The sequence below is a fragment of the Mesoplodon mirus genome (assembly GCF_964341445.2).
Source record: "Mesoplodon mirus genome assembly, chromosome: 4".
Classification (NCBI taxonomy): Eukaryota; Metazoa; Chordata; class Mammalia; order Artiodactyla; family Ziphiidae; genus Mesoplodon; species Mesoplodon mirus.
Genome location: NC_138979.1, coordinates 979,961 through 1,005,586, shown reverse-complemented (window position 1 = coordinate 1,005,586; position 25,626 = coordinate 979,961). Strand labels below are relative to the sequence as shown.

General features: G+C 39.7%; 1 protein-coding gene across 4 annotated transcripts in view; it reads left to right on the top strand.

Annotated features, from left to right (window-relative positions):
- The window catches only part of MPP7 (MAGUK p55 scaffold protein 7), a 267,602-nt gene that overhangs the window by 193,244 nt on the left and 48,732 nt on the right, over window positions 1–25,626 (top strand). For all 4 annotated transcript variants that reach the window (XR_014293831.1, XM_082618226.1, XM_082618227.1 and 1 more), the window contains one exon: window positions 19,266–19,436. Coding sequence is in view for 3 of the 4 variants with exons in the window: in XM_082618226.1 (XP_082474352.1) it covers window positions 19,266–19,436 (171 nt within the window). In the remaining variant the exon portion in view is untranslated. The remainder of the gene's footprint in view (window positions 1–19,265; window positions 19,437–25,626) is intronic.

Sequence of the window (25,626 nt, the reverse complement as noted above, 5' to 3'; positions counted from 1 at the left end):
ACCATCAACTCACCAGTTTCCAGTACAATTAAGCCTTATGATTAACTTGCTCATCTGTTTTGGAAGGAAACTTTCCAGTTTGGAGATGCCAAGCATGTTATTAACAAAATTCATGATATCCAGAGATTGTTAAAGGCATCAGAATCATCTTCATCTTCATCTCCATTCAGACCTTTCCCCGCTCTGCCGTGTGTTCGAACACTGACAAATTCTCCACTTGCGGTAGTGAGAGGTAGTGGTGTGGAAACTCAGTTTGAGAGAGAAAGCCTTCAACCTCCTTATTTTCAGATTAATATTATGTACATGATGATAGTGTCTCTTGGTTATTGAAGAAATGTGCCAGATACTGTATTTGGTATTTAGTGCATCTTATCTCTTATATGGTGAGATTGGAGTATTTTATCCACTTTACAAAAAGGAAACTGAGGCACAGAAAGCTTAAAGGATTTACGAAAGACAGTAAATGGTGCATCCTGGTTTCAAGTCCACATCTATGTTGATATAATACCTACTCTATCTATATCTATGTATATCTATGTCTATATCTACTGTATCTATATCTATGTATATCTGTGTACATCTATGTAGATATAATACCTACTGTATCTTTTACAGTATGCTGCCCCATAGCGTTTTTTGTTTTTGTTTTTTTTTTTGCGGTATGCGGGCCTCTCACTGCTGTGGCCTCTCCCGATGCGGAGCACAGGCTCCGGACGCGCAGGCTCAGCAGCCATGGCTCACGGGCCCAGCTGCTCCGAGGCATGTGGGATCTTCCCGGACCGGGGCACGAACCCGTGTCCCCTGCATCGGCAGGCGGATTCCCAACCACTACGTCACCAAGGAAGCCCCTGCCCCATAGCTTTTCATTCTACAAAACAAATTAAAAAAAAAAACATGCAAAAAACCATGTAGAATATAGGGTATTCTAATTTTTAGGCTAGAAAAACTATAATTTACGGAGAGAACTGGATGATCAGAAAGAGGTTACAATTTCAATAGTTCTTCTCTCATTTCAGTACAATACAGTGTGCCACATACTCTGTATCGATTGATCCCCGCCCTTACAATTTTGGAAACCTTAATGGCTTTTCAAACAGCAAGCATTTATTATTCTCCTGTTTCTGTGGTCAGCTGGATGGTTCTGCTCTGTGTCAGCATGGTGGATTGCTGCAGTCTGGCTGTCTGGCTGGGGTCTGGTTGGCCTGGTGGACAGGAGTGCTCACTGGGCGAACTTGTTTCTGTTCCACGTAGCTCTTCAGCCTCCAGTAAGCTACCCACGTGTTGGTCTCAGGGTTCTGGAGAACAGCAGAGAAAACCATCTCCAGTGTGTAAGTGCTGTGAAGCCTCTGCTCACATCACATCCTCTGATGGGCCACTGGGCAGAACAAGTCTCGTGGCCAGGCCACGGTCGGCGTGGGAGGGGCTGGCCAGGAGTTGGCAGACTGGGAGAGGCCGTCACTGCAAGCTTCTGCCTCTCTCCAAAATAGAAAGAGGGACACCTATTCTCCCCAACTTTCAGGGCTTATCTTTGGTCTGTTAGATGGTAAGTATATATCCATCCAGGGAAGAACTGTGGCGTAAGGCAGCGTTATTTGATGAACGTCACATAAAGTGCTGTAATTCAGAAGGAGTGATTGTGGCCGCCTGTGGCGGTGAGGACTCAGCCCCACAAGAGATGATGCTAGAACTGGCGCCGGGGGTTAGGTGGAATTACAGTTAGACCAGAGGACGAGGGTAGAGACAGGAGCATGGACGGAGGAGACTGTTGCAGAGCACAGGGCGCATTTTAAGTTTGGGTGCCACGTAGACGACAGCACTGCAAAATCAGCACGGCGCTCGATAACGTGAGATCCTCAGTGACGGGCCAAGTAACTTCACACATTTTATGAACGTTTTGCCTGGTTTTTGCACTTATTCTTTGGATAAAATTTTATCCGAGGAATGAAATCTGGGTTTTAATTTACATCTCTCTTATAGAATGTAGAGTTTTATAAAATTAATATTTAATCAGTAAATATGCATTGAAGTACAAAAGCGAAATTGGCCAGCATGATGGGCTTCAAAGGGAATGAGTTCTGATAAAATGCCGCTGCATCTGGAAACTCGTAGCTGCTGGCTGCATCTGAGCGATGACTTTACTGGGAGCCAAAGCCTTGCAAGTAAGAGTAGACGGGGAAGGCAGAGGTCAGCTGAGTCCGTGGTGGTTCGTGTTGTCGAGGGTTAGGAGTGTTTAGTGGGAGAGGATAATCGGAGCACTTCTGTCGCAGAGATGAGGGACTGATGATAAAGGATTGAAATTCTGAGATAGGAAGTAGTTCGTTGGGCAAAGCCCCAAAGCAGATGAGATTGAGTATAATTAAGACCATGGGATCTTAATCACTTAGATTAAGGAGTTTGGCGTTAGGGGGTGAAGTGAACCATGCAGATACCCCAGGTCCCAGGAAAAGATTTCTTTGGAAAACCTAGAGGGCTTCGTCCTTCCAAGACACCACTCTGCACCCCCCAATTACGGATGAAACTAGGGCACCATCCAGGTAAAATGGGAATATCATAAATCATGTAACACTTGGTGTCAACCTGGGGAGCTCACAGACAGTCTTCAGGCTGTGTTTAGGCAAAGGATATATTTTTGTTAGACCCACAAATATGAGAAATTTCATGTAAAAGTTTCTGGCTCCTTTGACAAAAGATTTGACCAAACTAAGCCTTCATTTCACAGTGTTAAGAATTAGCTGGGGCTGAGTTACAAGGGACCCCTTAAATGAACACGGCCCTGCCACTCTGTGGGCTGGCCAGCACTGAGACGGGTCCCCCAACACTCCCCAGCAGTCGTGTCGATGCTTGTACTATAATAGTGAAGTATTTCTTTGTATCCCTGTCCTCAAACGTGGCGAAAAAAAAATAACCAAAGAGCAGTTAAGGGAAAATGGAACCACCTAGTTCTTCGGAGGAGTAACGTTGTACAAAATGCATTGACAGAATGCAGTCGAAGATTCTTCTGCCGTCTAGCTTCTGTTGGCTTTTGGATTTTACAAACTCTGATTATAGAGCCTCGCTGTCGACTCCATTCAGCTCCTGGTCTTGGAAACGAGTTTTCCTTTCCATACCTGACTGTGGCCAAGAGGGAAGCGTGGTCGACATGTTTTAGTAGATGTGCATTATGCCATCTTTTCTTTCTGGTCTAAATGCTTGTTCTGATGCATGTGCAGCAAGAGATCCGCAGATTCAAGGCACCTAGAAGTTCATTTAGCTACAGCTGAGGGCAGATATCTGAGAAGAGAAGCATACAGTAAGATGACTTTGTATTAAAAAAAGGATATGGGGCTTCCCTGGTGGTGCAGTGGTTAAGAATCCGCCTGCCAGTGCAGGGGACATGTGTTCGAGCCCTGGTCCGGGAAGATCCCACAGGCCGTGGATCAACTAAGCCCACGCACCACAACTACTGAGCCTGCGCTCTAGAGCCCGCAAGCCACAACTACTGAGCCCGCGCGCCTCAACTACTGAAGCACGTGCGTCTCAACAAGAGAACCACCGCAATGAGAAGCCCCCCACTGCAACCAAGAGTAGCCCCCGCTCGCTGCAACTAGAGAAAGCACGTGTGCAGCAATGAAGACCTAATGCAGCCATAAATAAATTAATTAATTTTAAAAAAAGTTTATTTAAAAAAAAGATATGACATAATAGGATACAGAAATTAATAGTGTTTCTGATGAAAGTTTTTCTTTTAAGGAAGCCCTTCAACTAATGACCACAGATCGGAAATTGTTTCTTTTTCAGAATACACAAGTTTGATGGTAGTTCTCTGGTTATTTTTTGTAGTATTAAAGAGTTACTTTGTTACAAATAGACTGAGCAAATTGACTGTTTTGTGGAATTGTTTTTCCCCCTCAAAAGTCAAACCCTCAAAATGCTGCAGATCTTTATGCATTTTTAAAAGCAATGTCATAAGCAGCATGCTAACATTTATGGCAAAGCTGTTTTTTGGTAAAAGTATTATTTGTTAAACACCTTTAAATATAGTGACTTAATGCAATACTGTGGCTTTTTATTAGCTTTTCTTCTTTTTTCCCCTTGAATAATCCTATCTCTACCTATCTTTTTCTATCAGGTTCTTTATCAGTCTCCTGTTAATGTGACGAGCCCTTTCTGTAGCATGAATATTAACCCTCTCTCTGCTGTCTGCATTTTCTTCTGGTCTTTTGGTTGCATTTTACCTTTTTTTAAGGCCAAGTTTATCATCATGTAGACATTTTAATTTTTGCATAGTCAAATCTGTGAATTCTTTCCTTTGTCTTCTGAGTTTTCGTTTGTATTCCCCACACCAAAATTATTAAAAAATTTTAATTTATATTTTTATCAAAGTAATATGTACGTTAGGTTGAAGCGTGTGAAATTGCTGTTTTTTGTAGGTCAAAAGGCATTAGAATGTCAGCAGTTTCCCACGGCTCTATTTAATAAGTTGTTTGCAGAGTCAAGTAGCGTCAGAAGTGTTGCGGCCGCAGACAGGAGCCCCCTTCCCTCTTCGTGCTTAGTGCTATGTCCTCCACCAAGAGACGCCCACTTTAGCTCTGGTTAACAATTTCTTCTGGTATTTGCAGAATAAAACTTTCTTATAAGGCTATTCCTAGCGTTTTTTCCTAATATTTATTGAGCGCCTGTTATGTTCCGGACTGTTCTGGGTGCTGGCGTTTCAACAGAGATCCAAACAGACCCCCTTTCATAGCGCTTCTGTAAGGGGGTGGGGTGGAGACAGGTAGCTAAATAAATTATACGATGCATCCGATGGTGAGAAGTGCCGTGAAGAAAAGTGAAGCAGGAATGGGCGCCGGGGCAGGCGAGGACACGCCTGTTTCACCAGGGTGGTCACGGAAGGAGCTCGACCGTTCAGACAGGGCCCTGAAACGTCTGTGAAGCAGGGAGGAGAGCAGTGTGGCCGGAACGGAGTGAAGAAAGGAGACGGCGACAGGAACCGAGGCTGGCGAGGTAACAGGATGCTGGTGCGAGGGGCGCTGAGCCCGCTTCTTCACCCTTAGTCTGTGTGAGATGGGAAATCACGGAGGGGTTGGAGCAAAGCAGTGACCTGCCCTGACCTGGACTTCAGGGTCACCCGGGCTGATCTGCTGAGAGCAAGGGCAGAAGCGGGCAGCTGTGTGTCATCCAGGCAAGAAGTGACCGCAGCTCGAACCAAGATGCCATAGGTGGAGGTGGGAAGAAGACAGCAGACTCTGGATGTACCTTCAGATAGAACTGACAGGATTTTCAGACCAGTTGGAGAATCAGGGATGAGCTTAGTGACTTCAAGGATGGAGTGACCGTTTGCTGAGCTGGTCCAGACAGCAGAGGAGGGTGTTGGGGTGGGGAGAGTCTCCGGAATTGCGTTGGGATAGGTTGCGTTTAAGACGTCAAATAGAGATGTCGGATAGGTGATTGCAGGGGCGGCTCTTGCACTGAGGCTCTTGATTTTGGAGTTGTCGATATTAGATCAAATTGAAAGCTGTGAAGCCAGATGAGATCACCAAGGAGTGAGTGGGGATACGGGCAAGAAGAGAACCCAAAGTGAGGTAAGTAGAAGAAAAACCGGGAGTGGGACTTTTTAGGAGCAAAGTAAAAATAACACTTCAGGGAGGAAGAAGTGATCACCTCTGACAAATGTTGCTGATAAGTCAAAGAAGAGAAAAAGAGAACTGACCATTGACTTTGCAGTGTGGGAGTTAGCAGCAGCCTTGGTGAGCAGTTTTGCTAGCTTGGTTGGGTCAAAAAGCATTTGACAAAATCCAGCGCCCTTTTGTGATAAAAACTGAACAAACTAAGAATGGAAGGGAATTTCCCCAACCTGATAAAGGGCATCTGCTAACAGCATACTTCATGGTGAAAGGCTGACTCTTCTCCCCCTGTGAGCAGAAACTAGACAAGGATGTCCATTCTTGCCCCTTTACTTGACGTGATACTGGAGGTTCTACAGCAGTTCGGCAAGGAAAAGAAAGAAAAGGCCCCCAGACTGGAAAAGAAGTCGTAAAACTATCTCTGTTTGAAGATTACTTCATTTTGTATATAGACATCCCTTTTTCTGCACCAATTGGGATGACCATGTAGCTTTTTTCCTTCACTCTACTAATGTAGTGTAAACATTGATTGATTTCATACGTTGACCTTGCATTCCTAGGGTAGATCCCACTTGCTTATGGTGTATAATCCTTTTCAATATGTTGTTGAATTTGAGTTGCTAGTATTTTGAGGATTTTGCATGCATATTCATAAAGGATATTGGTCTGTAGATTTTTTTTTTCTTGTGATATCTTTGTCTGATTTTGGTATCAGGATGATACTGGCCTCATACAGTGAGGTGTGAAGTGTTGCCTACTCATATTTTTTCAAAATATTTGTAAAGTATTGTGTTAATTATTCTCTAAACATTTGATTGAATTCACCAGTGAAGCCATCTGGCCCTGGGCTTTTCTTTGTGGGAAGTTTTTTGATTACTTATTCAGTCTCTTTGCTTGTAAGAATCTGTTCAGATTTTGTTTGTGTCTCTCTAATAATTTGTCCATTTCATCTAGATTATCTAATTTGTTTTTATAATATTTTTTATTTCTTCAAGGTCAGTAGTAATGTTCATTCCTAATTTTAGTAATTTGGATAGGTAACAGTTTGTCAGTTTTATTGATCCTTTCAAAGAACCAAATTTTGATTTTATTGCTTTTCTCTATTTTAAGGGATGCTGAAATGTTGCAATTAATTTCTCCACTAACTAGGAAGCGATATTCTAAAATTTTAATATTTCCCTCCTAATCGTTTGTATTAGTCGGGCAACAGACTGTGTGTACATACACACACACACATACACACACGCACGTACACATAGAGATTTTAAGGAATTGGATCCTGTGATTGTGGAGGCTTGATAAATCGAAGTCTGCAGGGTAGGGGGCAGACTGGAGACCCAGGGAAGAGTTGCAGTTTGAGCCCAAAGGCGTCTGCTGGTGTTACCGAGTCCAAGCTCGCTCTGCTCGCTGCACGACAGGCCAGCGAATCGGAGACGAGGTGCTGAGGCAAGGAAGACGACTTCATTTGGAAAGCCCGCAGATGGAGAAGATGGCAGACAAGTGTCTCTGAAAAACCATCTTATAGGGGTCTGGTTGCCAGTTCCTTTCATAGAATCAGAGGGCGAGGTGGTGAGGGAGTAAAGTAAAAGGGCCATCAGGCTTTCAAACATCTCCTGAAATGACCAGCCTGGGGAGGGGACGTGTTAGTTTCTTTTTTCTTGCAGCCATTAACAGGTGGGCAGGGTTCCCTGAGGCAGGCCATTGTGTATGATTATAACAACAAAAGCAACGAAAAGCAAAGGTTAAAGTAAAAGAAACAGATCCAATGTGGAGTCCGATTTATCTCCTCCCTGTTACAGTTGCAGAAATCCTTCTTGCTCAGGGAGATGTTAGTCTCTTTTCTGTTAAGGCCTTCAGCTGATTGGATAAGGCCCACCCACATAATGGAAAGTAAGCTGCTTTATTCCAAGTCTCCTGATCTAAATGCTAACCTTATCCAAGAAACACCTTTAGAGAAGCATCCAGAATAATGTTTGACCGTCTGGGCACTGTGGCCCAGCCAAGCTGACACATAAGATTAACCGTCACATTCTCCATTCTGTTATTCTACTTTACCTATATCTGTGGTAATTATTGCAATGAGGAAAAATTTACCCTTTGGAGATTTAATATGTCTTCCACATCAAATGTTTCCCTCACTAAAAGAAGTATTTTAAACCATACAAGTCAACAACGTGGAATGGATTTGTGATGTTTCAGTCAATTACTGCCTGTCCTACGAAACACCCATAGTATTCTGGTGACATCAGATCCCAGCCTGTGCCACTACGTTCACAGATAGGCGGTAGCGCACCTCATCTGACAGAACACATATGTGCACAGGATGCGCCTGCATCCACCTTCAGCACAGGGCACCTTCTCTGGTTCTAGGACCACTCTGGAACATAGCCATGGGAGTTCCGAGAAATGCTGCCATCTCATGAGGTCTTTTCCAAGGACTATTTAAATAGAGGAGTTTCTGAGACCCTTCGCCTTGCCCCTCATCTGCCTCTACACTGTATCTCCTGAGTCCACAGAAGGAGAACAGAAGCAGGAGGGATTACCGTGCAGACAGAATACCCTTGGACCCCAAAATGGGAATGCCCAGGGTCCCTGTTGATCTAAATGAGGCCTATACACAGTGAATGCATTTGATTATTTTCACTTTCTCTGATGTGCGTAAAATCAAACACAAAACAGCATATATAAGTAGCCCTTTCCCTGATGACTGGTTACATTTTTGAAAAATACATTCCATGTCAAAATGATCAAAGTTGACTCTTTTGGAAAAGTAACATTGTAACACTCCAATAATTGAATGAATGTTTGTATAAGAATTATATCTTAAAACCATATTTAGTGAGCCATCACTAATATGAATGTACACCAGTTTGTAGCGTAACACGCTGGATTTCTTAAAGTTCAGCATATTTATCAATAACAGAGGTTTGGCTGTTACTAGTGGAAGGAAGGAAAAAGCTCACTGACTAGGCAGTGTAAGTTGTGTATTGTTTGCATAAAATTAATGAAGTGGAGGTAAATTGATAATATGCTGTAAATATGAATTGCAGAAGTTGCACCTTTGAAAGTGTGTGTGTGTGTATATGCACACATATACCATGTACATAAGGTATATGCACATGTATATATACCCACACACATGAATTATTTGAAGTAATTCATTTCCTGCTATAAGCTCTCGACAACTTCCTTTAGCTTTGGTGGATGGTGTGAAAGTTAGTGTTTTTGGTCTGTGTGTCTGTGCACTTTGGTGGATGGTGTGAAAGTTAGTGTTTTTGGTCTGTGTGTCTGTGCACGCGCGCATATGCTGGCTTCCAAAGGGTGATTCCTTCTCAGTGGTAGAAGCGCAAGCTTTAAAGATTCTCTCTCCTTTTTCCTACTACAATACAAAATAGTCCATGTGAAGAGTAATTGGTTTTTTCTTTAATTGGTAAGAATTGCAGAATGTTTTTGCTCTGTGTAGTTCATTATAGAAATTGTGTTATAAACAATTCACAAAGCACTGCTTATCATGCATCTGTCTTCAAACATAATTTGTTGCAAATGATCTCCTGAAAAATCATCAGTTTTTCTCCCCTTCTGCCACTGCTGGAGCATGTCATGCATTTTTTTAAAACAAGATCAGTTTGGGGACTTCTATAAGTTAAAACTGTTCTTTCTGTTTAACTAAAATGTTTACCATAAAGTTCAATAAAAAGTAAACCATCCATTTGCTGTTATTTCTTTTAAAAGCTATTATTTATCCATCTCTACTTCTGTGTTTCTTCCTAATCCTGTCTCTTATTTGTCCAGTGTTTAAACACCAGTGAGCCTCTAGTTACATTGCCTATTTTATAAACCTAGCAAAAATTCCCATTTGTTCCAATATTCAGTCATTTTATTAACGAATGTTATATAGGTAACTACAGCTATGTCAAAATTTACTGCCTTAATATTTTTTCCAAAAAAATAAAATTTATACAAAGAGAACATTTAGAAGCATTCTTTCAAAAGCGGTACAGGTTATTTCTTGAACAAGAAAGAACTCTGCGTAATCTTGACATGTCTGGAATACTACTTGGAAATATTTTCTCGGACAGAAAGAAACCATTTCTGCTTGGAGAATTTTAGGTTGCATAGACTCAACTTAAGAAAATACATTAAAATTTCAAATCCAATTTTACCCCTTTCAGAATTATATTTTTATATTAATTTTTATGTGTGCATACTGTATTTTCTCATAATTTTGAAAGAGTAAGTTAGAACTCATTTCTTTATTAGCTGGCTGGAAGAAGATTAAATTCTCATGTGGTTTTTCTTTTTTTTTTTAATGGTAATGCTGTGCTGTGCTTTAAAAATACATTGTTGATGGTATCAGGAAAACTTTTTAAGACCTAGGTAATTTTTTTTTCTTGGAAATTGCAAATTGATATTTTATATTAGCTTCCATGATTTCATTAGGTACTTTGATTTCTATTTTTATTTTTAGCTGGAGATGAGTTGAATGATTCAAGGGTAATTATGGTATTTGAACATTTCTTTATACTGAAAGCAACTTTTGTATCTGTGACATTCCAGAGGTGAATTTTCCTTGTTTGAAAGCCATTTCCCCCTTTATATACAAAATTAGCATATGTATGGCTAGTTAATATAATCCATAATAACATTTAGGTTTCTCCCCCCACCCACTGTTTTATAAGATGGATGTAGAAGGTGACTAATCCAGCCACTCCAGATTTCAGTAACTTGTATAGTTTACTGTTCGCGTTGCTTTTCAATTTAAACTTCCTCCCAAGATTTTTACTTGTTTGTTGTTTTAAGATGTTCTTAATTATCTTTCTTTGTCTTTGGGATAATTTTATGATGGACATACTATGGGAGCATCACTTCAACAATAAGTTTGTCTTAGGATAATGTTACTACATAGTCTTTATATGTCTCTTATGATTTATATCATTATAACAAGATTGGCATTATATTCAAAATGTTTATTTTAATGGAAATTTCCAACATTTTGTTGTCAGGAGCCTCTTGTTGTATAATAATTCCCAGCTGCTTAGTTTTTATTAATGTCTACATGAGTTTTTTTAAAGTCTTCTTTGAAAGTTCATTCATAGTAATATTTTTCTCTTCCTTTTTTTGATAAATTTATTTATTTATTTTATTTATTTATTTTTGTCTGCATTGGGTTTTCGTTGCTGCACACGGGGCTTTCTCTAGTTGTGGTGAGCGGGGGCTACTCTTTGCGGCGGTGCGCGGGCTTCTCATCTCGGTGGCTTCTCTTGTTGTGGAGCACGGGCTCTAGGCACGCAGGCTTCAGTAGTTGTGTGCATGGGCTCAGTAGTTGTGGCTCACGGGCTCTAGTGCGCAGGCTCAGTAGTTGTGGTGCATGGGCTTAGTTGCTCCACAGCATGTGGGATCTTCCCGGACCAGGGCTCAAACCCTTGTCACTAGCATTGGCAGGCAGGTTCTTAACCACTGCGCCACCAGGGGAGTCCCTCTTCCTTGTTAAGGTGCCTATTGAACTCATTAAATATTTGATTGGTCAAATTAATCCATTGTTTTAAGAGAATAACTTTCATCCAACATTTTTGGCAGTTCTCCCAAATTTTTTTTTTGAAAAGCACATTTTAGTATATTTAAGGTGAGAAAAAAATAATTAAAATGATTATTTTTACCTTCTTTTAAGAAACTAAGCACTTTTCTTGATTGTGTTAAAATAAATGTATTTCTTCAAAAAATCAGGAAGTTTAGAGTGGACCCTTCTAAAGATCCTTAATTTTTGCGGTGCCTGTGACCGATACTGCTCTGTTATAATTCAAGCAGCTTTCACTGAAACTCTTCTTTTCCCAATCTACCAACATCTGTAACATTTAACATATTAAGAGCTTATATTCTTTAAAACATTGGGGATGCATAATATCTGATGTTATTATATCAGATTGGTTACAGAAATGTAACCAAAGATGGAAACTGTGCCATTTGAAAAGTCCAAGCAGTCACACAATAGGATTTATTTTCTTGTAGTTAACAGAAAGGCAGGTCGCACTCTCGTTCACACCTGTGATTTTTGAGGCTCTTGGTGTTGGTGGTGAGTTACCTTGGCTCTGATGGGGGTGGGGGGCTTTTGTGGTAATGGAGATGACTGCCCATAAGATGATCGTGTATTTTTTTTTTATAAAATGTCATCATAAATGTCAAAATTTTATGAAAAAGTAAGATCATTAAAATGATAACTATTTATAAAAATTTACACTGAAGTTATTTATGGGAGCCAAAGAATATGATAAAAATTTGTGATTTAAAAAAAATTTCCTATCAATTTGATTAGTTGTAAGTTTTCAAAACCCAGACTGCTTCTCTTTTACCATTTTCACTTCTTAGGTGAGACTGCTGGTTCTCTATTTATTTTCCTTGACCTTTGATCTTTAGTTTTTATACTGTATTCTCATTAAAAAATTTTTCCATTGTTTTTACTTTCATTGCTTTTTAAGTATTTTAATTTATTGGCTATTTCTAACCTTTAAGAATATAAAACTTTGATCTATTACCATAATCATTTCAAGATACAGATGACTGGAACCTGCCTCTGAGACACAGGCAAAACGTATTTTCTGTTATATGTTGGTATAACCACACAAATACAACTACCAGTACCGGATTTCATTTGTTTGGTGTTTTTGTCTGTGTTTTTTTTTTTTAATTGTAAAATTACGTAATATTATGGAAACTTTAAAAAAAATAGGACAAAATAGTTGCCTACAGCCCTCTTTCCCTAATACAATCATTGTCTGCTTTTATACTTTTTTCTGTATCCATACCAATTTTTATATTAGTAAAAGTAAAACTCGTAGTATAACTATGACTGTTGTATATGTCCAGTTTTTTCCATTTATTAGTATATCAAATGCAATTCTAATGGTGCCGTATAGGTTTTTTTAAATATTTTATTCTATATTGGGGCATAGTTGATTAACACTGTTGTGTTAGTTTCAGGTGTACAGCAAAGTGATTCAGTTATATATATACATGTATCTATTCCTTTCAAGTTCTTTTCCCATTTAGATTATTACAGAACATTGAGCAGCGTTCCCTGTCCTATACAGCAGATTTTTGTTGGTTATGTATTTTAAATATAGCAGTGTCTTCAGCCCCATTTCTTTGAAAAGGTGTTTCATAATTAATCATTCCCATACTTTGTATATTTTGGATGCTTCAAGTTTTTTTTTTTTACTATTAAAAATATCACTAACATTTGAAGTTATAGGATGGTTAGGCATAATATTTATCTACAATTTGAAGCTAATTTTAATACCAAATGAGTCTTAATTCACATATGTAAGCATTAAATTTAATACCCTTTTGATGAATGGTGTTATATCAATAAATATAGTGAAGTAACTTTGAAAATAACCAAATCACAACTGCCTGAGTTTAACTTTTTTTTTTCTTACTTAAGAGAAATGTCAAAGTCAAATCAGATTAGAAGTACTTGCTAAAAAACCTTAGTTTCTACTCCTGAGCCTATGTTGTGAAAACCCTTAAATTACAAGTATTTGGAATAATTTCTGTTCTCCTAGTAGATCAGGAACTCTTTGAGGGCAGTGACACTGTTTTATATATTTTGTATTTTACACATCATCTTAAGTACAGAGGAGTATCAAAAATATATTTAATTTGAAAAATATCTTCTAACAAAAAAAGAGCTTTTATAATTTTTAATCCCTAAATTAAACTGCTGCTTCTCTTTGATAATTTTTTCCTGTTAAGTTATTTCATAAAGTCACTGAAGGCTCACCAGTTTTTCTCTCATACATCTATGTGTGTGGAATAACATTTCAGACTTTCTTCTTGACTTTCTTTCATCTTTTAATATTTGAGCCAAGGCTTTGGCAATTGTTTTCTTTTTCTGACACTAAAGGAAGAGTTACTTAAGCCTGTAGATTGTTACGCCTGCCTCATACGTTGCTGTGAGAGTTAAATGAACTAACGCACGTAAGTGCTTCCGATGGTGTCTGTCATCCCGTAAGTTCTCCACAACCAACCACTAGCACCACCACTTCTTCTGTTGTTTTGGTCTTAATGTTCCTAAGAAGGGAGTGATCCAAACTCAGACCAAGCGTCACCTTTTCCTGGCCATGACGTCATAATTAACTCTGGTGCTTCCGTACAAAGTGTGTATTCATATAAAGTAGGAAGAGGATTGTTCACTAAGTATTTCTGGGACCACTGGTTAATTACTTAGAAAACTACAAAGTTACAGCCTCACCTCACAAGCTTGATCTCATAATCACAGCTGAGTCATTCCAGATGGATTTTAAAAATGAAGTGTAAAGCCATGTAACCTATCTTTTTTTAATTTAAGAAAATTTGGGTATTTATCAGACTAAAGGGTAGGAAAGTCATAAAAGCAGTGGAAGAAATGACAAACAAAAGAAGTTCACAGATTCAAATACATAAACCTTTAAAATTTCTTTGAAAAGGAAAACTGAAGATCGTAAAAAGTCTTTGCAACAAATAGGGCCAAGGGCTGTGACCTTAAAAGATACATGCATGTGTATGTATATTTATGGAGACCCCAATCAAAAAGTGATCAACATGTATTAGCCAACAATTTACAGAAGAAATAAATGCAAATGAGTAATAAACGTGAAGCAGAGTTCAGCTTTACTAACAGTTAAAATGAAATGATACACAGTTTTTCACTTGTCAAATCACTAAAGATTTTTAAATGGTTAGAAGTCCTTTAATGAAAGAATGGTAATACGGGCAGTTGTACTTGGAAATGTACACTGTTATTAACCAGTCTGAGAAGCATTTGGACAAGATCTGTCAAGCTTCTTGCAATTTGCCCTAATGAAGTCATCAGTGACATAGAGTAACAGGAATGTACAGGGATGTTTATTGCTGTCTTGTTGAAATAAGGAGCAAATAACAAGCAACTTAAATGTCATCTTTTATAATAAAAAGTAAATTTACTTTAAAACAGAACCATACAACTAAATAAGTTAACAAGTCATCCTAAATTATTCCTGCTGGAAACTATTAGATAAGAAGCGTCTCCGTGTGATGAAGGGCTGACCTGCATCTGCAGTCTCACTGTGAAGCCACTTTCCTATTGTAATAAAGTAAACACGCTGTTCCTTTAAAAACACAAATCTTTAGCAGCTGTGGGTAAGAGCCCTGGAAAAAGCCTGTCCGTAAAAATGTTGAGCCAATTATAAATTACAAAAATGTGAGATATAAGGAAAAATACATTTCGTACGAAACTGTTCCCTTACTCCAAATTCCTTGTTACTGCTCCTTTCCTGCTCCTTCTTTTTAAAAGCCAGCTTTTGCTAAGACTTGTGCACAGAAAACGAACTAGAATTAAATACGTTCTAGGTTATTTATTCACATTCATTGGAAAGAACCTTCTGCTCGCTTTCAGCTTAAGTGCACGTTCTTGGTCATCCTTTTAATAAGAGAACCGCCGAAGACCTGAAGGCCAGAAATTATTAACCCCTTTTCCTGACATAAAGGTCACTCTCCTTTAGGCTTAGACTTAACCAAGGTGTGCTGACGCGTCACTCCCTGTGTCACTGAAGTTTGAAAGTTACAGTCTCTTTGCTGCCTTGAACGGCAGGCCCGATGTGCCATTACCTCTGGCCACCTGGTTTGGTTTTGCTTTTATCTGAGAGGCAAGTTAAGTATTCTGGATTTCATACCTTTTGCCATATCCTCTGTTGTCCTGGGTTGGGGATTTTTCTTTTCTTGTTTTCTGACTCTCTTTTTGTGTATGCACATATATGTGTGTACATGTGTATATGCGTGTGTGCATATGTATGCATATGTGTGTGTGTAAATGTGTGGTGTAAATATGGACCATATATAGGTGTGTGTGTTGAGGAAGTGAGGGATCATGGGTAAGGAGGACAGGACGGAGGGATGCTTTCTAGATTTAAATATAGGAACAGAAGTAGCACAGCCCTAGAAGGAGTATCTAAAACAAAATGAAAGGATAGTTAATGTACACTTAAGTCTTTGTTTTATTTCTTTAAAAATGCCTTACCACTTTAATAAGGTACTTTTAATATTTATCATATTTAAATCTGGCTTTACTATTTTGTGTCTTTTGTAGCATTACCCAATTAAAAACATATAAGCCCCTTAATTTGTTTTTCCCGTTCTTGCTAGACATGTGCTGTGGGAACACAGGGGACACAGCATGTTCCTGCCTTCGAGGACTTTAAGTTCAGGTGGGACGTAGTCAGGTAACTGATCTCTGTCTAGTCTGTAAGGCATTTGCCATATGCTAGGCACTGAGCGAATGCTCCACATGGATAGTTTAACCTTAATAACCCTGTGAGGAGTTGACAGTATCCTTATGTTAAAGCTGAGAAATGAGCCTTAGAGAAGTTTTTAAACAGTTGGCAAGTCACCCAGTTAGTAAGTAAGCCAGTGACCCAGGCCTGTCCCCCTCCAGTCTGAGCCTTTAACACTCAGGGAGCTCCGATTGGATCCGTATGGACCTGGCTGACTTTTCCCTTTGTTTTGTAAATGAGGCACAGGGCCAAGGTACTCAAGCCTCAGAACCTGTGGGAATTCCACTTGCCTGGTCGTGGCCACCTGGAAAACATGTGAGCGAGGTCAGGGCCGTGTCGTGGTGCGTGGGCGCACGTGGTGACATCCCTGATGCGCTGGCCCGAGCGCAGGGGCCGAGCAGCTCCGACGCTCCCCAGGGCTGCTTCCAGCTCTGAGCCTCCATGGATGCAGTGTTTTGTCCTTTTGTCTGCCTTTTACATTTCTCTTGCGAAAATACCATATGCGTCCTGCTTTCTTTGTTGAAATTTATGTTAAGAAAATGAAGCAGGAATGATAGTAGAGTTTTGGGGGTTGCCTTTTTAAAATTCTGTTTTGAAAATTTACTTTTTACTTTGATCAAGCACCTATTCTGTACCAAGCGCTGTACAGCTCGCATCACCAAGCCATCCTGTAGACCAGGGTCCTCCATCCCTGATGTCCATCGAGATCTCACATTAGAAATCTGGTTCCCTTCTCTCTTTCTCCCACTATCTCATTATTGTTTATGATGAAGTGAAAACTTCAGTTAATCATAAAGACGCCATTAGGTAAGCACGTTCACTGAAGTTCAGGATTTAGCTGAGATTCGTGGATCAGGAATTTTCCCGGTTTTCACTTTTAGGTTCATTGTGGATGAGGCATTTATGTCTTAGATCCATTTCTGTGCCAGACATTTGTAGTGACTTGAGGAAAGCCCTCCCTCCATAAAAGGAATAATTGTGAAGGAATTTTTAGTTTTACCTGCAAGTCCTACAAGGTCTGCGGGAACATGGAATTAGAACCCTGACAGGCCAGAATCGCAAAGTTAGAACAGCTAACATGTAAGTTCTGTGCCAAACTGGAAACCACCTTATACTGGATCCCAGTCTGGGCCAGAGGTCGCAGGCGACAGTGGTGGGGAGGGGCTGGGATGGTGTTACTAATCTGCAAATTAGGAAGATGTGATTGTCTGAGGACCACGTAAGCATCCGGGCGGTTGTAGAATCTCGGCAACTGCTGGTGTGGTGCTGGAGGACTCAGACCTGAGGGTCCTTTTCCCAGGTTCTCATGAGTGCATCCCAGCACCCTAGGATACCAAAGAGACAAAACATAAAGACAGTCTGTCCTCTGGCCCTTGTCATACAAGTGTGACTTGTCTCTGCAGGTGACATCCTGGAATCCACACACCTTCTCTTCATCACAGGACAAGGGTGGCACAGTTCCCCTTTCCGGTCCCTCGAATCGCATCTTTCTTTGTAAGATGATAATGCGTTTCATCATTTAGTCTGTTTGCTTTTTCCTTTTGTCTTTTTTTTTTTTTTTTAATAAATTTATTTATTTTATTTTTGGCTGTGTTGGGTCTTCGTTTCTGTGCGAGGGCTTTCTCTAGTTGCGGGGAGCGGGGGCCACTCTTCATCGCGGTGCGCAGGCCTCTCACTGTCGCGGCCTCTCTTGTTGCGGAGCACAGACTCCAGATGCGCAGGCTCAGTAGCTGTGGCTCACGGGCTTAGTTGCTCCGCGGCATGTGGGATCTTCCTAGACCAGGGCTCGAACCTGTGTCCCCTGCATTAGCGGGCAGATTCTCAACCACTGTGCCACCAGGGAAGCCCTCCTTTTGTCTTTGATAAGAGAGCTTTAGAGCAGTTGTCTTCCTTGTTTCACATTCTTTGTAAATCTTTTCCCTCAAATAATTCATCTTCTCAAGATGAGAGTGATTCTTGGTGGGTCCCAGGAACATACTATCAGATGAACTTTTATCGCTCCATTCTTAATATCTTGATTGATTTTTATTAAACTGTGAGTCCATAAGGTGAGTGATATAACTCCATGGTCATTGATAGTTATTTTTTCATATTGCCTTTATTTTGAATATTATTAATTTTTAAATCCAATAGTAATATTTATTTTTCATGTACCCTAAAATTCACACAGATCAGTTATTACATTATTATGTTTTATTATAAAATACCTTTATTAAAGTTTTTTCCTGTTTATCAAATTTGATCAGTATTCTTTTTAAAGAGAATCTATTTTTATACGTTTTATAATACACTTGGGTCTTGTTTTGTACTACGGAGCTGATATAGAATATATATCATATTTTAATAAGCAGGCTGTTTTCCCTCCCTTTAAAGTCTGTATTTTGAGAGTGTTGGTTAGGCCAAGAATTCTTGAATGGTGTGTGTGGTAAATATCACTATTCTAGAAAAGGCATAAAACCAGAATGATATAACAACATGAAGCAGAAGCAGAATGAAATGGGAGTTGACTGAGAAAAGGAACTTTTGCAGCTGCTTTTCTAAGCCGACATTTCAAGTGACAGTGGTGAGCTGGAGGGGACCGTTTAAGCAGACAGGAAATTTATTTAAATACTTGAAAAGCTGTTTAATAAAAGATGACATGGCCTATTCATAAGAGTGCACACTTGTGGTTCTGAAACTTATTTCCAAATTTCAGTAGCCTTCAAATTACAAAAGCATAGAATTTCCGTAGGAGAAAAAGAACTTGGGGCTTGGTCATTTACTCCACCCCCTGGGGTCTCATAGCAGTCAAGTCACTTGCTCTTAGTGACAGGTAGATTCTGTCTGCCTGATCTGTGCAGGGGCCTGTTTGACACTGTGGTCTCTGTAACTTTAGTTTTCTTTCTGTTTAACAGTAGATGCTGTCTGTGGTACAGGTATGTTGTTAGGCTGTGCTCAGAATATAGCGTAAAAGATTCTAGTATTTCTGAGTGGGAAAATTCAGCATTTATATTTAAAGTGTTTTTAGTGCTTTTAACTTTTTCTTATCAAATGTGTTCATCAGTCAGTCTGTGAAACATTTTCTTTATGGTGTCTGACCTCCTTATTTTGTTTTGTAACGTAGTTATTTTGGTTCCTGATTTCGGAAAAGAACTCCTTATGATTTGGAACCAAATAAAATTTATGATATTATAACTATATAATTAAATGTTAGATGATTCTCTTATCAGTTGTTTTAATGAAATAGTGGAACATCTATTTACCTTTATTACTAAGTGCACTTGTAATGATATTGTGGTGAATAAAATCCAGCCCAACTTGGAGGGTGTTTTCTTTCCGTATTGTGGTGGGGTCTCTTTTTTTAGTTCTAATTGCTAAAAATAGTTTTTTGTATTTGCAGCTGGTTTTAGAAGAAGTTTCCGTCTTAGTAGAAAAGATAAGAAAACAAATAAATCCATGTATGAGTGCAAGAAGAGTGACCAGTACGACACAGCGGATGTGCCCACTTACGAGGAGGTGACACCCTATCGACGGCAGATGAATGAGAACTACAGACTCGTTGTCTTGGTTGGTAAGTGATTGTTTTGCGTGTGATGCTGAGGAAATAAGTGAGACGGTGGGAATTTAGCTTCAAAGAGAAGAATGCTGGAAATGTTCAAGCTCAAAAAATCTCATCTTAACACCTTTTGTTCGGCCTCTAAAATGAAACCTTTAGTCTTTTTGTACCTGTGACATCGAGGAGACTTTCAAGACCTCTGGGCCACGGCGTTGGCAACTTACTGGACCCTCCGTGGGAGAGGGAAGGGCAAACACCATCACAATGTATTCAGCATTTCGGGGCAACTAAGTAATAGACATGAAAGAATTTAATGTAATCGCGTTTCTTTTGATTCGTTTGGAGGCGGTAGTCATGGTGTAAACTTCCTGCGGGTTCAGATCTTTGATGAAGTTCTAGGGCGTTTAAAGCTAGAGAGTTAGCAAAACTGTGAAAAGTAAGTATATGCGGGGATTTCCGTAAATATTGGTCTGATTTGCATTAACATCCTAGCAGACGTCTTGTCCAGCCTTTAAGATAGGAGCAGACACAACCTCCGTGTCCCCACCCCACCCTTGTTTGTGTTTCTTTAAAAGTGTGGTGACAGGTGTATAGGCTCCAAGGATCAAATCCAGTGATTTGGGGGGAAAATTTGGAGCCTAGAGTCTATCTCTTGTTAATTGTGCCTTTATAAACTGAAGATGACAGTTACGGGGATGAGAATAGGTGGAAAAGCTGAAGAATCACCCTTTTTATTAAGATGGGGTCCTCTGAAGGTAACAGTATGTTCGTAACAGACGGTAGGTGACCAGTAGGAAATGATGCAGTTTCTCACATCCAGTGGCTCTGGAGGGGATCATGGCATCGTCAGATATCCCCACTGTTTGCACTATTTAGAAATACATATTCACACACTCCAAGGTTTCCTTTATTGACCGTGCCCTCTTCTTCTAGTCTGCGTATACTGGACCCTCACCCCCTCTCCAACCCCACCTGGAAGAATGTTCTCCGTAGGTCTTTTTGTTGACTGGAGAGCTTACAACGCCCCAGCCTCCCTCCTTGTGGAGCTGAGCGAGCGAAAGCCCAAGCCTTCCCCAGTTCCAAGTCCTGTTGCCTCGTTCTCGGGCTGCTTGGACCTCCTGCCCCTGTCCTCGCCCACCCCTGCCCCGAGCCGCCCCTCAGCAGCACCGGGCCCTGCAGAGTCTCTCCCATCCCTGTCGCATACCTGCCCTGCACCCGAGGTGAGGTGTACTTTGTGATGAAAGGGCAGAGATAGTGTGATTTCGTACGTCCCCTTAAATCTAGATGACCCTCTCTAGTCCAGGAGTTATTATTACAACTGTGTAACTTTTGGTTTTCTCTATGGGATCTAATTGAAAGGAAAAAGTAGGATAAACCCTGCCTTTTTTTCTTTCCTATAGGTGCTAACAATAAAAAAAAAAAAAAAAAAAAAACCCTTTCCTTGGGGCTGAGGAAGGGGAGATAGATGAGGATAAGTTATGAGTCTGAATACTAATCCAGGGAAGAAGAAAAATTAATCACAGAAGCAACTAATGATAGTTGGTGATTATGGAAAGGAAATAGCCACTCCCTAGAATCTTCCAAAGGAAAAGGGGGTGGGGAAAGCTTGGCCTCACGCAGATAGAATTAATCATGGGTTTCTGTGAAATGGTACTGTATGCAGATGTCATTCCCCAGTGCTGAAGGAAATTCCTAGTATCTATTTTGTAGATTCCTTGACACTTTTCAGGAATAGTTAATCCTGTTATCTGTGAATAGAGACAGTTTTGTTCCCTCTTTGCAGGCATTTTTTACTTCTTGCCTTACTGTATCTCCTCCTCACTCCAGGCTCCCCAGCGTGATGGCGAATGTGGCAGTGGTGCTTTGTCCTCCTTCTTACTGAGACAGTATTCAGTCCTTCACCAGGAAGTATGATACTAGCTATAGGTTTTTTAATAGATACCTTTAGCAAATTCAGAAAATTCCATTCTATTATTAGTTTGCTAAAAAAGTATTTTTTTTTTTGCTAAAAGTATTTGTCATGAACTGATGTTGAATTTTGTCAAGTGGTTTTTGTCTGCATCAGTTGAGATGATTTTATGTTTTCTGTCACTTGATCTGTTGAAATGCTGACTCATATGGATTGATTTTTGAATGTTGAATGAGCCTCTCCATTCCCAGCACAAACTCCACTAAGTCGTGACGTATTAGTCTTTTGTATAACACTCCATTCAGTTATCGGGCCTGCAGTTTTCTTACGACGTTTTTGTCTGCTTTTGTATCAAGGTAATGCTATATTCATAAAACATGTTGGGAGCTGTTTCCTTCTCTTCTCTTCATTTCTCTGGGGAGTTTCTGTAGAATTATTATTATTATTTTTTAAAATGTTTGGTGAAATTCCCTAGTGAAAGCACATTTGGTCTTGGAGCCATCTTTGGGGGGAGGTTTTTAACTACAAATTTAATTTCTTAAAAAAAAAAAAAAAAAAGGGAGGGGGGGAGAGAGACAGAAGGGGTGGAGAGACGGCGAGCAAGCATGCCAGAGAGTTCATCTGTACACACACACACACACATGCGCGTGCGCGTGCGACTGTTAGGTTTTCTTCTTTTTTATTTTTAACATCTTTATTGGAGTATAAATGCTTTACAATGGTGTGTTAGTTTCTGCTTTATAACAAAGTGAATCAGCTATATGTATACATATATCCCCATATCCCTTCCCTCTTGCGTCTCGCTTCCACCCTCCCTATCCCACCCCTCTAGGTGGTCACAGAGCACCGAGCTGATCGCCCTGTGCTATGTGGCTGCTTCCCACTAGCTATCTGTTTTACGTTTGGTAGTGTATATATGTCCATGCCACTCTCTCACTTCGTCCCAGCTTACCCTTCCCCCTCCCCATGTCCTCAAGTCCATTCCCTACGTCTGCGTCTTTATTCCTGTCCTGCCCCTAGGTTCTTCAGAAGCATTTTTTTTTTTAAGATGCCATATATATGTGTTAGGTTACGGTATTTGTTTTTCTCTTTCTGACTTATTTCACTCTATATGACAGACTCTAGGTCCATCCACCTCACTATAGATAACTCAATTTCGTTTCTTTTTATGGCTGAGTAATATTCCATTCTATATCTGTGCTACATCTTCTTTATCCATTCATCTATCGATGGACACTTAGGTTGCTTCCATGTCCTGGCTATTGTAAATAGTGCTGCATTGAACATTGGGGTGCATGTATCTTTTGGAATTATGGTTTTCTCTGGGTATATACCCAATAGTGGGATTTCTGGGTCATACGGTAATTCTATTTTTAGTTTTTTAAGGAACCTCCATACTGTTCTCTATAGTGGCTGTATCAATTTACATTCCCACCAACAGTGCAAGAGGGTTCCCTTTTCTCCACACCCTCTCCAGCATTTATTCTTTGTAGAGATTTTTTTTTTTTTTTTTTTTTTTGCTGTACGCGGGCCTCTCACTGCTGTGGCCTCTCCCGTTGCGGAGCACAGGCTCCGGACACACAGGCTCCGCGGCCATGGCTCGCGGGCCCAGCCGCTCCGCGGCATGTGGGATCTTCCGGGATCGGGGCACGAACCCGTGTCCCCTGCATCGGCAGGCGGACTCTCAACCACTGCGCCACCAGGGAAGCCCTTTGTAGATATTTTGATAATGGCCATTCGATCGGTGTGAGGTGATACCTCATTGTAGTTATGATTTGAATTTCTCTAATGATTAGTGATGTTGAGCATCCTTTCATGTGTTTGTTGGCAACCTGTATATCTTGTTTGGGGAAATGTCTGTTTGGGTCTTCTGCCCATTTTTGGAGTGAGTTGTTTGTCTCTTTGATATTGAGCTGCATGAGCTGCTTGTATATTTTGGAGATTAATCCTTTGTCAGTTGCTTCATTTGCAAATATTTTCTCCCATTCTGAGGGTTGTCTTTTCGTCTTGTTTATGGTTTTCTTTGCTATGCAAAAGCTTTTAAGTTTCATTTGGTCCCATGTGTTTATTTTTGTCTTTATTTCCATTTCTCTAGGAGGTGGGTCAAAAAGGATCTTGCTGTGATTTATGTCATAGAGTGTTGCCTATGTTTTCCTCTTAGAGTTTGATAGCGTCTGGCCTTACATTTAGGTCTTTCATCCATTTTGAGTTTATTTTTGTGTATGGTGTTAGGGAGTGTTCTAATTTCATTCTTTTACATGTAGCTGTCCAGTTTTCCCAGCACCACTTATTGAAGAGGCTGTCTTTTCTCCATTACATATTCTTGCCTCCTTTATCAAAGATAAGGTGACCATATGTGCGTGGGTTTATCTCTGGGCTTTCTATCCTGTTCCATTGATCTATATTTCTGTTTTTGTGCCGGTACTGTACTCTCTTCATTACTGTAGCTTTGTAGTATAGTCTGAAGTCCAGGAGCCTGATTCCTCCAACTCCATTTTTCTTTCTCAAGATTGATTTGGCTATTCGGGGTCTTTTGTGTTTCCATACAAATTGTGAAATTTTTTGTTCTAGTTCTGTGAAAAATGCCAGTGGTAGTTTGATAGGGATTGCCCTGAATCTGTAGTTTGCTTTGGGTAGTATAGTCATTTTAACAATGTTGATTCTTCAATCCAAGAACTTGGTATATCTCTCCATTTGTTTGTATCCTCTTCAGTTTCTTTCATCAGTGTCTTATAGTTTTCTGCATACAAGTCATTTGTCTCCTTAGATAGGTTTATTCCTAGGTATTTTATTCTTTTTGTTGCAATGGTAAATGGGAGTGTTTCCTTAATTACTCTTTCAGATTTTTCATCATTACTGTATAGGAATGCAAGAGATTTCTCTGCATTAATTTTGTATCCTGCTACTTTACCAAATTCATTGATCAGTTCTAGTAGTTTTCTGTTAGCATCTTTAGGATTCTCTATGTATAGTATTATGTCATTTGCAAACAGTGACAGCTTTACTTCTTCTTTTCTGATTTGGTTTCTGTTTATTTCTTTTTCTTCTCTGATTGCTGTGGCTAAAACTTCCAAAACTATGTTGAATAATAGTTGTGAGAGTGGACAACCTTATCTTGTTCCTGATCTTAGAGAAATGGTTTCAGTTTTTCACCGTTAAGAACAATGTTGGCTGTGAGTCTGTCATATATGACCTTTATTATGTTGAGGTAAGTTCCCTCTATGCCAACTTTCTGGAGAGATTTTATCATAAATGGGTGTTGAATTTTGTCAAAAGCTTTTTTTGCATCTATTGAGATGATCATATGGTTTTTCGCCTTCCGTTTGTTAATATGGTGTATCACTATGATTGACTCGTATATACTGAAGAATCCTTGCATTCCTGGGATACGCCCCACCTGATCGTGGTGTATGATCCTTTTAATGTGCTGTTGGATTCTGTTTGCTAGTATTTTGTTGAAGATTTTTGCATCTATGTTCCTCAGTGATATTGGCCTGTAGTTTTCTTTCTTTGTGACATGTTTGTCTGGTTTTGGTATCAGGGTGATGGTGGCCTCGTAGAATGAGTTTTGGAGTGTTTCTCCCTCTGCTATATTTTGGAAGAGTTTGAGAAGGATAGGTGTTAGCTCTTCTCTAAATGTTTGATAGAATTCACCTGTGAAGCCATCTGGTCCTGGGGTTTTGTTTGCTAGAAAATTTTTAATCACAGTTTCAATTTCATTGCTTCTGATCGGTCTGTTCATATTTTCTGTTTTTCCTTGTTCAGTCTCGGAAGGTTCTGCTTTTCTTAGATTCTGTCCATTTCTTCCAGGTTGTCCATTTTATTGGCATAGAGTTTCTTGTAGTAGTCTCTCATGATCCTTTGTATCTCTACAGTGTCAGTTGTTACTACTCCTTTTTCATTTCTAATTGTATTGATATAAGTCTTCTCCCTTTTTTTCTTGATGAGTCTGGCTAATGATTTATCAATTTTGTTTATCTTCTCAAAGAACCAGCTTTTAGTTTTATTGATCTTTGCTATTTTTTCCTTCATTTCTTTTTCATTTATTTCTGATTGTATCTTTATGATTTCTTTCCGTCTGCTAACTTTGTGGGGTTTTTTGTTCTTCTTTCTCTAATTGCTTTAGGTGTAAGGTTATATTGTTTATTTCAGATTTTTTGTTGTTTCCTGGGGTAGGATTGTATTGCTATAAAATTCCCTCTTAGAATTGCTTTTGCTGCATCCCATAGGTTTTGCGTGGTTGTGTTTTCATTGTCATTTGTTTCTAGGTATTTTTTGATTTCCTCTTTGATTTCC